General features: G+C 39.2%; 1 protein-coding gene across 1 annotated transcript in view; it reads left to right on the plus strand.

Moving 5' to 3' along the window:
• The window catches only part of Snx7 (sorting nexin 7), a 77,442-nt gene that overhangs the window by 35,905 nt on the left and 23,453 nt on the right, over positions 1–18,084 (plus strand). Inside the window, exon 7 of the mRNA XM_075981505.1 lies at positions 1,174–1,260. Coding sequence (XP_075837620.1) covers positions 1,174–1,260 — 87 coding nt within the window. The remainder of the gene's footprint in view (positions 1–1,173; positions 1,261–18,084) is intronic.

Raw genomic sequence — 18,084 nt, forward strand, 5'->3', positions numbered from 1 at the left:
ATTTTTAACTCAGTGCCTCCTAGTTTTCATTGAAAAGCTTTATAAGTATTTATTTTATTAAATACTTTAATCATGTGTTCTTTGACTTCCATGCATCTTACCAAGTCTAGATGCTTCTCTCTGTAAAGCATCTCTTCATGTACTATACTCTTCTGTTACTGGTGGAATTGTTTGCCTACCCAGAGTCAGATTTAATGTCCCCTTAATTAACATTGTTAAGCCCAGGGAAAGATGACCACAAAGAACAAGTCCTCGTGCCTATGACGTTGAAGTCTAAATCTTGTTAGAAAGTTGAGCTGCCTAAGGAAAGGTAATCTGAAAGACAGGGAAAATATAGTAAAGTTTTACATGGGTCCTGCATTTCCATTGATTCACAAGGGTGTCTTAAGTTTAAGTACACTGAGACATGAAGTTATAATTATACAAGAAGACAAGCTCAGGCTATCAGTTAACCAAAGAAGCCATTATATATCATTAAAGCTTGGCTAGTGGATGAATATTCACACACTTTGAGCTACAGTAAAATTCTTTTTTTTTTTTTTTTTTTGGTTTTTCGAGACAGGGTTTCTCTGTGGTTTTGGAGCCTGTCCTGGAACTAGCTCTTGTAGACCAGGCTGGCACAGAGATCCGCCTACCTTTGCCTCCCAAGTGCTAAGATTAAAGGCGTGCGCCACCACCGCCCGGCTACAGTAAAATTCTTAAGATGGAAATGCATGTTTCAGTTCTCTGGTTTGTGCTGTAGTTGGTAGTTTGATTAACTGTCCTTTTTGGGGTCAAATGAGATGCTCCAATGATTATAGATATTTCCAGGTTAGTGACCCAGGTCTCCCTCGGATTCACCAGTGGATGAGAGAATTTGTTGCTTACTTATTCTGATTCTGGTCTCTTTGAAGACTTTGCCATCAGCGTACATGTAGTTCTTAAACTGATAAAATGTGCTTTGGGAAACATAATAAAACATTTATAAAAATTATTTTTAAATATTGATAACAGTTGAGATTTTAAAGAGTAAAGAAAGCTAAACTATAAAAATATTATTACCCCAAATGATTGATTACATCAGAACTATATTCCCCATGATTATTAATATTCAAAAATAAAAATAGTTGTTATGGGAGAAGAATATTACAGCAAACCCCAGCTTGATTTATCCTTTTTTATTTTGATATGAAGGGCGTTATGAAAAGAAGAGATCAAATACAAACAGAACTGGACTCCAAAGTTGAAGCTCTGACCTACAAAAAAGCCGATGCTGATCTGGTATGTCTTTAAATTGGTTGATAAAATCATTTAGAAAGCACTGTCTAAAAACTGAACTAAGGATGAGGAGCTTTGTTGTATGGTTGATTCTTAATATTCAACAAAGAATACTCAAAGTTCTTCTAAAAAACCTCTAACATACTGTCCTGGAAGTCTTCAAGTTTACCGCTTGTGTTTCTCTATCTTTGTGGCTTTCATTGACTTGGGCTGTAAGAAAATGTGGAACTATATTTCAAAAGGACACACTGTGTTAGAAGTGGATGTAAAAAGTACTTAAAATCATTTCAGATTAGATTTTTTTAATTTAAAGTTAATTAATTAATATATTGTATATGTGTGTGTGGTATGTACGTGTGTGGTATGTGTGTGTGTGTGGTATGTGTGTGTGTTTGATGCCCACTGTATTTAATTCCCTCATAGTTGGTATAAAATTGGAGAATTTTTAAAATTTAATTATTCTACTATATCCTGAAATGAAGGTTTGAAGCAGTCATATTTAAGGGAAGCATTGCAAGTTTTTTTAAATTGATGTATATTCATTGACAGGTTTTAAAATTTTACTTTATTACTCATCAAAACAGATCTGTCTAGTTTAATGATTTGTAAAATTCCACATTTACATTTTTAAATCCTGTGTTTATATGTCCTTTCACTCATCACATAGCTATGCCCACCACAGTCTTGTGTTTTATACAGACTAAAATCCCCATGTGCCATGATGCATTGTTAGCAACCTTCCGGAATCACCCACAAGTGAATCTGCCATGATTGGCCACTGGACATCCAAAAAAAATATTGCTTGGAAATATGCAGGATGGGTGTCACCATGGAAACCTGCCCTTGTGAGGTCCTTCTAAGGAGCAGGCCTTCGCAGTCACCATGGCGACCCTGGCAGCGAACTGAATATAGCAATCTGCCTAGTTGTTTACCATGGCAACTGAGACAGGGCCACTTTGGAGACAGCCTTGGGGCCATTTCTATGGAGTTCTCCTGAGGCTGTCTTTGGAGGCTTTATCAAGCCCAGTTCAGGGCGGGATGCCGCGTGCAACGCCAATAAGCAACAATAAACAACTTGTAATGAGAAGCTAGGTGAAATGAAGCTGCTACCGGGTATTCGAAAGTTAGGAGGATAATAATGTCTGCTTATAAAGACAGCAGCAGAGTATCACTGTAGAGGTCATGCTGAATACACCAGGTGACTTTTAACTGGGTTGAGTAGTAAGTAATACAAGGCTCTAATCTTTTTTATGTTTCTTGTTACTGTATATGGGAGCTAGCTAATAATGGCACTATGGCCACTTTTTCCCCTCACATAGATATATCCACCACTGACATGTTTATATATATCTAAAACTGTGTTTGACAGTGAATTTTTGGACTTACTACCCAGCTTATTGTAAAATGGGCGCTTGTTAGAGTTTGTGGTCTGAACTTCTTATCTCAAAACAACCAATGAGTAGTTTCAAAATGACGTCTGCTTCCTAAAAGCAGAATGCTTATTTCAAAGTCAAATCAGCTGCTCATTGAAAGGTTTGTTATTTATGCTTTGGAATTAGATAGACTTGCAAACAACTCTTGTAGGACAAATTTTTTAATAATTTTAGCCTCTCTTTACATCATGTTTTTTAATAGGAATTATTAGTATCTTTCTAGTAGACTTGTTTAAAGATTGAATGTTGCAGTACTAGTAAATTGCTTCCATTATAGCATACACACACAGTAGTTGTTAGCCGTTATTATTTTGATGCCATGGGGGAGTGATGTCTGTGTTAGGTCCTGTAAATGGCAAATACATTGCTCATTGACATGTAGGGAGAATGTGGAAAATAGATATTATTAAAGGTGGTATAAGTTCAAAACACATGCCAAATTGGGGGAATCTAGATGGATGTGTGGGCTGAAGGGACCAGAGAACTGAGGGGATGTAACTACCAGGAGGATGGAAGCAGTTGGGCTGGGAGCCTTTCTCATCAGCTAAAGGAAAGGAAACTCTATATTTTGTGCAGATCTAGTGAGATCTTGAACTGAAGAGGTGGTGGTGGGTGGCAGAGAAGGGTTAATTGGAGACAGACAGGTAGAGAACAGACTCACTCCTTGTTATCTCGTGGACAGGCGGCTGAACTAACTTTGTCATTTCTAGCAGATGAGAGGCAAATGATGGTTCTCAATACCGAGAAATAAAGTAAGTAAAGAAGAAGAAGCTTAGAAATCTGCCACTTCAGATCACAATAAAGTGACATTTTGAGAAGAGATATTCAACAAAATTCTGATGGCTGCTGTGGGAGTGTCTGTTCTAGGCAGGAGAAGGACAAGGAGGAAGGTCAAGAAGACTGGTCCTCAGGAATCATACACGTTAGATGGTGAGGAAAAACATCCAAGTAATTACTCACTTAAGACTATTCTTTTCTTGGTGGTGTGAAAAAGAGGTGGAGTGGTCACACCTGGAGTACCTTTGAGAGGAAGAGCTCTTTGTTGGTGGGTTGTTTACAGTGCGATTAGGGAAGTTAGAAAGATTCTGCACTTTGAGGACTGAGTAAATGGAAGGAACTATTTAACATTAGTTAGGAAGGGGAAGGCTCTGGAAAGAATGAATTTAAGGGGGAATATGAGGAACTCAGACTTGGGCATGTAAAATTGATGTGTCTACTAGTATCAAAGTGGATACATATAGTAGTGAATTATAAAGAGACACAGAAGTCTCTTGTGGGTTTGGGAGGGCCTCAGATAGAGGTAGTATTGAGATAGTATTTAAAAATTGATAGCAAAATGGCGGCCTTAGAAACTCTAGGATTAGCTGAGATGACAATAGGGAGAGAGAGTCATGAAGAAAGAAATCCTGGCCTTGGCTTTGACTTATTCCAGCATTAAGGGGTCAATGATAGTGGGACAATCAAAGAATAAACAGCTAGTGAGAAGGGAGAGATGAAATTTATATAGCTTGACTTCCGGTAGGTAATTCAGTGGGTGAGTGAAAGAAACCAATCTAATTAGGGCCATTCAGCATTTAACCAGCTTTCCAGCTAGGAGACAGCTATTCAAGCAGTTGGATAGAGATTAAGGAAGGTAGAACATTGAGTGATGGCCTGGGATGTGCTGTGTGCTCTACTAGAGGTCTTCGCTAGGTCTTCAATGAAACAGAGACTGCACATTGATGGTAAAGGAAGGAGAGGGTGAGAATGACTGCTATCCTGAGGAGAAATGAGGATGTGTGGGAGCCAGTGTACTTTGCAGTTTGGTTAAGTTTTCAGTCAGAGCTTCTGTTTGAAAATGCTTATTCACTTCCCCACCTAACTGTAAAATAAATAAAGTTCATCTGTGGTGCTAAATATGGCTGCATATCCTTTTATTTTTATTTTTATTTTGGAATGAATGATTTATAGTTTTTCACTCAATGCAGCATTCGGATATAAATGAATATGAATACATTTGACATTTAGCAATATGTGCATAGACTGAAATTTGGATCTAGATATAATGCCATAGCTGTTTAGTACTATATTTGTGTGAGCAAAAAAAATACATTTTCATAAGATCATTATAATATGAATTTGCATATAGCCATTTTCAGTAGCTCCAAGCAGATACCAAATTAATTCAGGCTGCTACTTGCTCTGTGTGACTTGCTATTTTTGAAACAATGTTTTACTCTCATCCTCAAATGGTGGTTATTAATTTCCAAATGTTCTTAGTGGTGTGCTAAATCTGCACAGAGAACGATTGCCTGCTCTCTGATTCTAGAAAGCCAAGGAGATAAGAATATTAATGTAGTAAGCTGTCACCATGACAGGAGGAAGGAAAGCTGCACCTTTTTGGATATTTGCTGGCTCGCCTCTGTTCCCTGACCATTCAATTGTTACTTCATTCTTTATACCTTATTCCTAATATGATGTGCACATATGTTTTCTTCTCTCTTTGCGTGTGTCTCTATATAGTATGTATGTTTTGAATGTGTGTCTGTATGTTCCCATATGTGTAGGTACATGCATGTAACAAGAGGAGCTTGATGGTGGATGTCTTTTTTGATTAATCTTTACCTCCTATCTTAAGACAGGGTCTCTTACTGAACATATAACTTGCTGGTCTAGCTAACCAGCTTGATTTGGGGATCACCCATCTTTGTCTCCCTGCTTCTGTCATTACTGGTAGGCTGCCACTGTGTTCTATCCCCTGGCGTTCATGGAGATCGTGGATTCTGAATTCTGGTCCTCACACTTGGGTGGCAAATACTTTATACACCGAGTCATATTTTCAGCCATGTTTCCTCTTTTTGTGTGTTCTTGTATTGGTGTGTGTTTCAGCAGCTCCGCATGCAACATGTCCAAATGCTAACATGATCACAAAACACTTGTCCACTGGGAGGGAAGATTTCCTCCTTGTATATTTACTTTTATCAATTTCTCCTAAATGGCATCCCACAAACTTTCCTTCCTGATTTGTGATCAGTATTATAAAAAGACACTATGTGATCAACCACGGAGTGGGACTGTTACTTCCAGAAATGATTTATTCCAGCTACCGTACATTCCATGGCTCGGAGACTTGAAAAGCTAGGTCTCATGACAAAGCAAGAACAGGATAGTGTAAATTCTGGATCAGAATAAGAACTGCTAAGTGTAACTGCTCCCATGCAAATATGTAGCAACATCTGGATTCACATATGCATAGCTAAGAGGGGCTGTGGGATGGGTGAGAGTGTTGCTGTAACCAAGAGCCAGAATGTACCCGAGGATGCCATGAATTTCTTTTGTTTCAATATTCTTTTGCTAGACTCCCATTCAAGGATTCATTGGCTTGACTTGTAGTAATTTATATGTCGTATTTATAGAAACTTATGAAAAACAGTTTTAGAGGAAACCCTAGTGAATATCTGATGAGAGGTAGTGAAAGTTGTCCGCAAACAGGAGGTTGTTAAGTCTGGAATTGTTCAACATGGGTGTTTTCTTCTTAGTCATTTGTTTTTGTGCCTCTAGCACCTCTAATACAGCATCCCGGAAAAGAAATTTAAGATAGGGTCTTATTCTAGTCTCAGGATTGCATATGCTGTTGAGAACACAGTGTTTCCTGGCAGAGGTCATGAACTGACTTTGGAGCTTGGGGCTGGGAGTGAGAAGTACCTTCCTATAGTATTCTCAAGTCACTTATTAAAACGTTGACGTGTAAATTTTAAAACATATTAGAAGAACTCTTTTGGTGAGTACATCGTGCTTAACATTCTTCTGGATCAAAATGTAGAGAGTGGTAGCTGCATGTTTGCTTGTTAGACTTTCATAGTGTTCCAAAATCAATGTTGTAATAGATTTATTTTTAAGGAAAGGAGGCAGAATTCAAAATATAAAGTGTATCTCCTCATTTCCCTGCGAGGCACTCCAGTCAGTGGGATGATTCTGTGATGAATATTTTAATGCATTTTAGTTTATACACACTGTTCATAAGTTGTGCTGGTGGATTTTATTTTAGCTAAGCTACTCTTGGTCCTATGTCATTGATGTACAATAAAGACCACTTGAAGGTGCAGCACGATTCTACTTCAGCTTAGCATTGGCAGCACTGAGCATTTCACCGTTTTCCTTTCTGAAGACCCATGAGAAAGTTTTATTTCCTCAGGGCAGCAGCCATTGTGTCCGGTCTTTTGAGTAGTGTTTTCAGTTTTCTCTCATCTTGACTTTACCATGTGATCCCAACTTTCTTCTCAGCTCCATTGTTATATCCGTTGCCATGATGTTGATCAATCCGTTCTGATCTACTGCTATCTGGTACATGTTTCCTTTGTGGGGGAGATGGCCACAGAGTCGGTTAATTTAGCCACTCTTTATTTCCATGCTTAATTTCTTTTGCGCTGTTGCCCTTTTTGAGAAAGATTTTCATTTGTGTATGTGTGGGTAGGTGCTTCAGAGGCCAGAGTCAGCATTATATCCCTGGAGCTAGAGTTGCTCATGGCTGTGAGCCACCTCATGTGGATGCTGGGAACTGAACTTGGGTCCATTGCAAGAGCAGCAAGTGCCCCTAATGGCTGAGCTGTCTCTCCAGCTCCTGTATTTCTGTCTTTCTCCTCTGGCTATTTCAGAACCAGTAGAGTACAATTTCAGGAATCTTGCTAAATCCTAAAATGGAGCATGTGAAAAAAACAAAGGAACTAGAGGTAAAACTCCAAATTATCTGCAAGACCAGCCACTTTTATACAGCATATTCATGACCAGGTTTTTATTTTTGAAGGTATTTCTTTTGGAATATACAGACATTGGCTTTTTTTTTGCAAATAAAAACTTAAACCCTAAATGGCTCCTGCCATTTTGGCCTAAAAAAACTCATTAGCAGATTTTAGAGGTTTAAAAAAGTAGTATTTCTAAAATATTGCCAGTGAGAAATTATGTATGGTAGTAACTGTTTATTACTCTGGGGTGAGGGTGGGGGATCCTGGTAGTATTGTCTGTATCTCTGTGTTTGTGTTGGAAGAGGGCAGGAGGAGGGTGAAGGCCAGTGTAGATTTAAAGATCTCTGTTATTCCTCCTTTTCCAATGGAGGATCTCAACGTCCGCCTTTCTCCAGAACCCTTTCCGTCCCTGTCTTCACTGTAATCGGAAAAGTAACAGATGGATAAGTAAAAAGAGTAGTTTAAAATTCTAGCCTCATATTTTTTTTTCAGTATTTAAAACAACCTTCTATGTCTGGTGTTTGGATTTGTGATTTTCTTTGTGGAATCCTCCTGCCACAAGTATAATAGCTTAAACATCTGTCCTATGCAGACACTCAACAGAGATTCAATTTCTTTTTAATTTAAACATTTTGTTAATAAAAAATGTGCCCTGAGGGTCTGTCTTACATATCTCTTTCACTTGCAGCTCTGCTTGGACACTCAATAAATATTTGATTATGCTTAGAGCAATAACACACAGGGAGCCAGGAGCCTGCAGAGGACTTTGATTCGCTTGTCCTTAACTTGTAACCTTAATTAGACATTAGCCATTCTTTATCTGTGAACACCCAGAAATAATGTTTCCTTTAAAAAAAAAGTTTATTTTAAAAAACTTACTTTTAAATATAGAACTTTGAATAATAAACTTTGCTAAGTTACAGTACAAATGTCTGAAATATTAGATAATAATATCCTTAAACATATCTCATAAAGTATGAACAACTTTATTATTTATTAGTATTGAATTTTTCTTAAAAAGGAAACCAAGTTGACATGGTAGTCTATGCCTGTAGGCAGCTCTGGTGAGGCTGGGACAGTGAGCACAAATTCAAGGTCAGATGGGGTTTCCTGTGGTGAGCTCTTACCTCAAAGGAAGAAAAATTGCAGGTAGCTATCTTTTTATTTATTTATTTATTTATTTATTTATGTATTTATTGCAGGTAGCTTTCTTTTGTTTCTTAGATAGTTATCTTTCTAGTAAGTACATTTTGATTTGTTGTGAATCTTCAGGCTTCGGGTAGTATGTAGTAATAAGGGCAGCGGGGCTGCGTCCCCAACACCCCAGCCGCCTGCACGGTTAGCTTATGCCCTGAAATAACAACACACAAACTGTATTTATTTAAACACTGCTTGGCCCATTAGCTTTAGCCCTTACTGGCTAATTCTGATATCCCGATCAACCCATCTCTAATAAACTGTAGCACTGGTCTTACCGGGAAAGATGCTAGCCTATGTCCATCCTGGGTTGGAGCTTCATCGCGTGTGCCTCAGAGAGCAGAGCTCTCACGTCCGCCCTGGAGACGGGAGCATAATGTCTCTCCTGAGGCCTCTGCTCCCGAGAGGAGAGCTGTCGAGTCTGAGCTCACTTCCTCTTCCTCCCAGTGTTCTGTTCTGTTTACTCCTCCTACCTATGTTCTAACCAATAAAATGGGCCAAGGCAGTTCCTTTATTAGCCAATGACCTTCCTCCATCAGTAGTAGGCCTTTGTTTCTACTGAATCTTTTGTTAACTGGAAAGTCAAATGGGGAGAAATTTGTGAGCACATCACCATTCAAGTTTTAAAATACTTACCAGAGGGCCGAAGCGATTGCTCATCCACCAGTCAAGACTTCTTGTTACTCTTGCAAACACACTGGTTCAATTCCCCGCTTCTAGACAGTTGTGAGATGCCAAGTGGATGCGGGCATCCATGTGGTGCACATGCACGTACTTATCCCAGTACACATGCAATAAAAGTAAAACAAGTTTTTATTAAAAAAAATAAATACAGAATATATTCTAGGCCCGAACTGGTACTTTCCTTCTGTCAGCATGTTCAATATTTTTTTGGTTGCATATTTTATGCCAACATGGTGTTAATTGTTTGCAGTGGATAATTCTATGAGGTAGATAGTAATTGAATGCACACATCAAATCGTTAAAAACTTCATTCTATTTTTTAAGATTATGTGTATATGAGAGCCCATGTGCTGCTCTGTGCCCATGGATGTACGTGCGTTCGAGAGCAGAAGAGGGAGTTGGATCTCCTGGAACTGGAGGTACAGGTGGTTTTGTCCTTCCTGATTTTGGTGCTGGGAACCAAACTTCAGTCCTCTGAAGAGTAGAAAGTGCTGTTCACTGCTGAGCCATCTCTCTTGCCGCTAATCCCATTCTTATATAGGAAACCAAGGTCTAGAAAGTCAATCAATAGATATAGTTACTGATAAATATATTTTAAAATAAATAGGGCACATCAGTGGTGATTAGTTCTTTTAATGCTCAGGCATCAGGAGGAAGATAATCCACAGCAAATAAGATTGAGAATGTCTCTGTCTCTAAGGAACTTATAATCTACCAGAAAGAGCTTGAAAACAAGTAGAACAAGATACTAAATGTCTGTGATGATTTTAGATAGACATTTGTGCTATGTTTATGCTATGAAGAAAATAAAGCAGTATGATAGGGAACCTATACATAGAGATTAAAAAAGGACATGTGTGGGTGCCTAGGTAGACAGCATTGAGAAGAGATAAGTTAATGGCAGGAGACCTTTGGCTCAATTTCTGGAGCATAGCATTCAATATAAAAAAAAAGTCGGATCCATGATTCTGAGAAGGGAATAGGCTTGGCAGGTTTTAGGGGTTTGACTAAATCATTTGAAGCTAGTGGATAAACAGAACTGCTGGCTGCAGAAGGAAGAATGAAGGGATACAGTATGTTCTGCCCACCTTGGAGTTTGCCCAGGGTCCAGTGGAGCACTTTTGCATGGGTTAGGACAGGAAGATAAGTGCCTTTATTTTCATTTTGTATCTCAAAATTACTGATGTCAGAACATTTTTAAATATTGCTCAAGCTCTTTGATTTACCACTTGGACCATTGAGGAGTAAGCTGCAAACCTTATAGCCATGACATCAGAACAGTTGTGTCTTTATGAACATGGCCATTCTCCTCCATAGCCATGTGATACCTGCCAAGATCAGTAGCTTCCACCTGATCCATTCCCAGCAAGGTTTCATAGAGTTTAACAGTGCTCTCAACAGCACCTCGAGGCTTCCTCCTTCTGGTATAATTCCTTCTTCTCTTCCCCTTCATGATCATCATGCCTTCAAAGGCCATGGAGCAGCTGTTTTGCAGAAGGCTCCAGTATTAACGTTGGATATTTCTTAAGGATTATACTATAGTTATTAGCACCTGAGATTTCACTCAAGTGATTCTGTGACTCTCTCATCTATTCCCATTAGGCAGCATGTGGTCTTTCTGTGTCTTAGCAGTGGTGATGCCCTCCTTAGTCTTTTGTGAAGGTATTCGCCAGGCTTCTCTGTAGAGCACAGCTTTCCCTCTTTGTTATTCAGAAATATTCGTGGGATACATTCTTTAAAATGAAACTTTCTCAGCTTGTTACAGCCATGCAATCAACCATTATTAATCAATAATTAGGCCTTCATTTTCCTGAAAAATTACTCTTAAAATGCAAACATTAGCTCTGAACACTGCTACTCATTTACATAACTTTAGAATGAACAACATCTTATTTTTCTCTTAAGATATGTTCCTAATTTCTAATTCAAGTAATTGGCATGCTTTAAACATAAATTTGTGTGGCTCAAAATTAATTAATATTAAAATGTGTTTAGTGACAACCTTTCTTCCTCTCCGCACATCCCATCTTCTCACTGAATATGTTATAAGCACACAGTCTAGTTAGTTTCTTCTGTAGATGTTTTCTTTTTGATATGCAAAAATACATCTTTTGATATTACTTTATATGTACATAACAATATAAAGAGTTTACCTTCATTTTTTGTATTAAAAGCAGATTTTTCTCTCATACAACACATTCCAACCACAATTTCTCCTCTCTCTACTTCTTCTAGCTCCCCTCCCCACCTCCCCTCTCCTCCAAATCCACTCTCCCTCCTTTTTCTCTTTTGAAAAGAGCAAGAAAAAACAGCCAACAGGGCAAAATGACATACAGTAAGACAAGGGGAAAGCCCTCATATCGAGACTGGACAAGACAACCCGGTAGGGGGTTTTGCCTTCTTTATACTATATGTCTCACAGATACCCATATCAGTTGACCTTTTATAACTGCATTATGCTTTATTTGTGCATATATCAGAATTTATTTAACCATACCTTACTGCTGAATGTTTGTTATTTCTCCTCTTGTAAACAATGCCTGGGTGAAGAACCTTCTATTTATATTTTCTGTGAATGTGCCGGTAATTCTGTAAAATAAATGCCTGGACAAATGGACAGAACTAGAAAAAACCATGCTAAGTGAGGTAACCCAGACACAGAAAAACAAACATTTATGTACTCACTCCTAAGTGGATATTAGACATAAAGCAAAGGATAATCAACCCAGAGTCCACAAACCCAGAGAAGCCAGGAAATAAGGAGGACCCTAAGAGATACATACATGGATTCCCCCCTCCCCTACCCCGCAGGAAGGGTAAATAGACAAGATCTCCCGAGTAGAGTGGGAGCATGGGGGAAGGCTGCAGGGTAGAAGGAGAGTGGAGCGGGAAGAAAGAAGAGTAGGAAAGAGAACATGAAGGACTGGGTAAGTCGAGTTGTGTAAAGGTCACAGAGGGAGAACTAGGAAAGATATATCTTGATAGAGGGAGCAATTATGTATTTAGTAAGAAACCTGGTACTAGGGAAATTGCCAAGAATTCACAACAATAACCCCAGCTAAGACCTTAAGCAATAGTAGAGAGGATGCCTTAGCTGCCCTTCCCCTGTAATCAGATTAATGACTACTTAATTGTCATCAATTAACCAGTAACCTATGGAAGAAGATGCAGAGATCCACAACTAAGCACTGGACAAAGCTCCTGGAGTCCAGCAGTAAAGAGGGAGGAGCAAAGGGTCAAGACCATGATGGAGAAAGACACAGAAACAGCTGACCCAAGTTAGTTGAGCTCACTGACTTTGGACTAACATCTGGGGAACCTGCATTGGACCCAACTAGGCCTTTAGAATGTGGGTGACAATTGTGTGGCTTGGGCAGTTTGTGGGGCTACTGGCAGTGAACCAGTATTTCTCTCTAGAGCATGAACTGGCTTTTTGGAGCCCATTCCCTATGGAGGGATACCTTGCTCAGCCTAGATATGGGGCGGGGTGGGGGCCTTGATCCTGCCTCAAGTTGACTGTCCATGGGAGGCCTCACCCTCTCTGAGAAGAGAGTGGGGTGAGGGGAAGTGGGGGGAGTGGAATGATGGGAGGGAGAACTGGAATTGGTATGTAAAATAAAGATTGTTTTCTTAAAAAAATAAATTTTAAAAATAAATGTCTGGAAGTGACTGTGAGATCTTGGACACCTTCACTAATATCTGTTTTTTAATTTGTGGACAGGAGATAACAGTAGTACCTACTTCATTGGGCTAACTGCACTAACTCATGCTTGATAATACCCAACACAAGGGAATGGCTAGAACGTTTATCTATTATTAATAACAAATTATTCTCCAAAGGAGAGCCATTTATATCTTTAGAATCCAACAAATGTCTGGACCCCAGCCTTGTCAGAGGCACCAAACCGTAGGTATACTGCTCTCCAAAAAGAAAAAATAGCATCCAGATAGATTAGTTTGTCTTGTCCTTATGAAGAATGCATTTTTGTTTTCATGTTTTTTCTGTTGTGATTATGGTTTTGCTCATTAGGTCCTGTCCTAGTTGTCATAACCTGTTGTGATAAAATACTCTGGCAAGGGGAACTTATGGTGAAAACAATTGGATTTTAGCTTATAGTGCCAGGTGATGCATGGTCCATCAGCGTTCAGAAGCCAAAGAGGTAGGTAGTTGAAAGAGCAAATTACATGCACAGTCAGGAGCAGAAAGAGAATAAATGCATCCACTTCCATGTGGGCCCTGCTACCGCTCTACACGTCTACAGTTTAGGATTCCAATCTGCGGAATGGTGCCTCTCCCAAGCCGTCTCATGGAGCAGCCTTAAGTTAAATTGGGTATCAGCTGGTTACTCCTACAAGCTTTGTGCTACCATGTCCCTAGTATATTTTGTAGGCAGGACACCACTGTAGCTCTGAGCATTTGTTGCTGTGTTGGTGTTTGTGGTTTTTCTTTGGTAGTTTGCAGAGTACCTTCCTGTACAAAAGATACTAGCATGTAGAGGTGAAGGCTCATGTAGGCACTGGCTTAACTTCTCTATGTTCAGTGAGATGTGTAGGTGTTGGCTTCAGTTTGTGGAGAGCAAACTATAATCTCATCAACAGCCTGGGTTTCAAGGGGGTTACTACAGGATGGCAAACAACTCACTTAAATGTAGACTATTTGCTGCACTGAAAAGTTTACTTTGGTGAGAGGAGGTACCTTGTTGGGGCTAAGTGTGCCTGGTTATTTTGGAGATTTCATTTAGGTCGCCTTCCTCTGTGTATCTATTTCAGGAAGTGTCTACTCTATTAGCTTCCCATACTACGCCTCAAATTGCTCTTAATGTTAGTTATCTCTCCCCATATTCCCTACCTCATTCCTTCTTCCCTCTGCCTATCTACTTGAATAAGGGACTGGGGGGCACAGATAGACCTTGCTAGGACATGGGCATAGAATAATTATGAATAGATGTGTGGGGTTAGGTGGAACTATCTAGCTATTCCACGTCCCTTTCCTAAGAGATCCATCTATACTACCTAGTTCCGTATGCTATAACTATTCTCTGTTGTTCTATGGAGAGTAATTTGGTTTTCATTGACTTAACAGACAACATCCACATATAAACAAATGCATACCATATTTGTTCTTCTGGTTCTGGACACCTAACTCAGAATGCTTTCTTTTTCTAGTTTCATCCATTACTTGCAAGTTTCATTTTTTTTTAATGGTTGACCAGTATCCAGTTGCATAAGTTGTAGCACATTTTCCTTATCCTTTTTTTTAAAAATCCATCTGGTTTGTTCCCAATTTCTGGCTATTATGAATAGAACAACAGTGAGCAGGATTGAACAAGTTTTTCTGTTGTACGATGTAGGCTCCTTTGGCTATATGCCCCAGAGTGGATCTTGAGGTAGTTTGATCCCCATCTTCCTGAGGTATTGCCACGCTGATTTTTTTGTTGTTGTTGTTAAGGTTACTTTTTAAGATGGAATATTCGAGCTACTTAGAATTACTTTGTCTAAAATTTGTAGGTTTTGATTAAATATCTGCCTATATGTTTAGCTATCAATTCCTCGATCAATTGCCTCTTTCGATTTTTAGATGACCATCCAGATTTGCCAAAGCAGTCTGTGGCCAAATAATATTTTCCCTAGTGATTAGTGACACTGCCTAGGGAATATATCTGAGTTTTGTTTTATATTCAACTCGTGTGCGTGTTGTGTGTATTCGTGTGGGAGTGCATGTGTATGAATGTGGAGACCAGATAAACTTCAGATTTTATCTTTCACAAGTCATAACCCTAGTTTGAGAGGTTCTCTCATTGGTCTTCCACGCTTCCTGATTTGACTAGGCTGCCTGACCATTGAGCTTCAGGGATATATTAACCCAAGGCATCACAAAAGTACACCACCATGCCTGGCAAGCACTTTACTGACCAAGCTGTTTTCTCGGCTGCCTGCCTTACATGCATCTCCGTTAAGGCCTTCATCTCTGAGCTACTGCTCTAGTGGTAAACAGCAAGGTACTTAATTCTGTGAATGACCTCATAATTCAAGTGTTTGAATATAGACTCCTGTACATACCTGAAAATACCCTGACTAGAGTTTGATTTCGATTAATGTCTCTTCCAAAATGTTATGTCCTCATACAGATTGAGGTTCTTGAGATACCTGATAATGGAAAGGGCTTCTGAGGAAGCAAACAAAAGCAATTCTCTCTAAGGACTCTTGGGAGGGAATCCCATCTAATGGACCTTAACATATAAACTATTAAATAGAGCTCTACTATCCAAAATGGTATACAAGAATCAGGTGGCATTTCCATCAAATTTGAGTGAATTAAAATGAAATCCAGAACTTAGATTCCTCACTTTCACCATCTGCGTTGCAGTCATCTATGTCTATTGCTAGCACACTGGGTAGTTCGGAGTAGAGCATTGCTCCCTATAGAGCAGCAGTTCTCAACCTAGGGGTCGCGAACCCTTTCACAGGGGTCACACATCAGATATCCTGCATACCAGATATTGCGTATCAGATTCATAATAGTGTCAAATCACAGTTATAAAGTAGCAATGAAAATAATTTTGTGGTTGGGCGTCACCACAACATGAGGAATTGTGCTACAGGCTCGCAGCATTAGGAATGTTGAGAACCACCGCTGTGGGGGGTCCTATGGGCTTGCTCCATTTTAGGTTGTGTTGTAATTTTAATAGCTGTTTTCAAAGAGCAGAAGTCATTTCTCATGGAACATTAGCTCTGATAGTGATTCAAATAGAGGTGATGAAAGAAACTTTAGGAAGTATGAGATATCATGGTAATCACCAAATTCTTTTTTTTTTTTTATTTTTGGATCCCATGCTGCATTGGTTTCCTGTTACTATGACAAAATACCTGAAATAACAAATGTCTAAGAAAGAAAGGTTTGTTTTGAGGGGAAAGGTCACAATTTGAGAGCTTTCAGTCAGAGGTCAAAAGGCCTTGTTATCTTATTTTAGAGCCTTTGGTGAGTCAATACATCATGGCGGTAACATGCAGAAGAGCAAGCTCCTTGCCTCAGGTGGCAGGGAAGTAGAACAAGGAAGAGATGAGCATCCCACAGTCCACTTTTGGCCACATCTCCAAATAGATCCCTCCTACCTCATCCCTTAAGGATTCTACTGATTTTCTATAGTGGAGACTAAGCATTCAAAGTGTAGGTTTTGGGCAACATATTCAGACCTGTCATATATGCTCTTACCACCTAAATATCTTTTACCATACCACCCAATGCATGCACATTTTAAACATATGCTTATTGACGTATATGTCTCTGTTTGAGTATGCAATCTCTTTCATAAATAAGGAATGTAATGGTACTAAAAATTCTAACCAAGTTAAATGGAAATGGAAATTCCTTCACACAGTACCATGAGATACATCCTCAAGTTCATCTCCCTCATTCTGGAACTTTCTGATTAGAGAGAAGTTTAGATCCGAGGTTAGAGAACCTGGCATCTAGGCAGAAGCCGATTCCTCTTGAAGGCCTTTAAAAATGGACTACTGGAAGCCTTAGACAGGAATGAGTTCTCCTTATTCCCGTGCATATTTGCTGTGTTTGCCTGTGAAGAAGATTTAAGGGGGACCCTCTTGATTTCCTAGAATGGTGCTATTTAAATAATTGGCTTTCTGCACCTACAGTGTACTGAGAAGCCATAATTACTATTTGAAGGATGCTAGTGCCGTTAGAGGCGCTGGCTTCAACCGTGATTCATCAACAGCATTCGTGGGTGTTTCCCGTCTCAAGTTGTCATTTTAGAGAAGCCATTGTGTACTACTGAACAAGTTACATTTGGATAATAAAACTGCGATGGGTTTTCGAGGAGAGAGGTTTGTACTTCTCGAGAAACGTGTGAGTCCTAAAGCGTGCTAAGAAAGGTACCACTTAGCAGTCACGTGTGCCCCTGAGCAGCATTGTATAATCAGGCATTTAATTTCTTCAGACGCATCTTACCTCTCTCGTGAATCGGAAAATAATACAATTTTATTGTTAAGAGCCCTCTTCTCCCTCCCCTGCAATTTAATTAGTGCTCGTTAAGGAGAGGGAGCTGTCAGATTAGAATTCAACTTTTGAGTTTTCTATTGTCTTCTGATAGAGTGGCAATCCAAATCTTTTTATTTAGGTATGTTATTTTCAAGAACTTTTCCAAATGATGGTTTCCTCAGCTTGTCTTGCGGTGAAGAGAAAGTTTTTTTTTACATTTGAATAAATTGAATGGCTGCACTTTTGCTTTCCATAAAAGGAAATAATAGAGAAGTCATTTAAAAAGGAAGGCAGAGATATTATGATTAAGAATAATGATTCTCAAATTATATTATTTCACTTAAAATTTTGATGATATATGCCTTTATGAATAGGGTCATTCACAATTTAAGTGCTTATTGTAATTTTCAGGGTTAGGAAAAAATCCTTAGATATATAATAGGAAGCACATATTTCCTAAGATTATTCCTTTAATCTACAGAGTCCCAAAATTCCTTAAATTCTGACATGACATAAGGGGGGCAGTGGAAGTAAAAAGGTGACAGATCCTGAGCTTGGAGACAGGGAAAGCAAACTGAAGCGCAATAGTTCTCTCCCCAGCAAAGGACTGTCTCGTGATGAAGTTTACATAGCTTTGAGGTTTTGTGTCCTGCTTGTCCTTGAATTGCAAGATGATCACCGCCGTGGTGAGAGAAGCTGGCTTCTTTTACTCTTATTTTCCTCCAAACTGTAAGTAAGTTCGTTTTCCTTTACTGTTTCTGTTCCAGTTCCTCTGTGAATGCTGGGACACTGTGCT

The sequence above is a fragment of the Microtus pennsylvanicus genome, chromosome 7 (genome assembly GCF_037038515.1).
Source record: "Microtus pennsylvanicus isolate mMicPen1 chromosome 7, mMicPen1.hap1, whole genome shotgun sequence".
NCBI lineage: Eukaryota > Metazoa > Chordata > Mammalia > Rodentia > Cricetidae > Microtus > Microtus pennsylvanicus.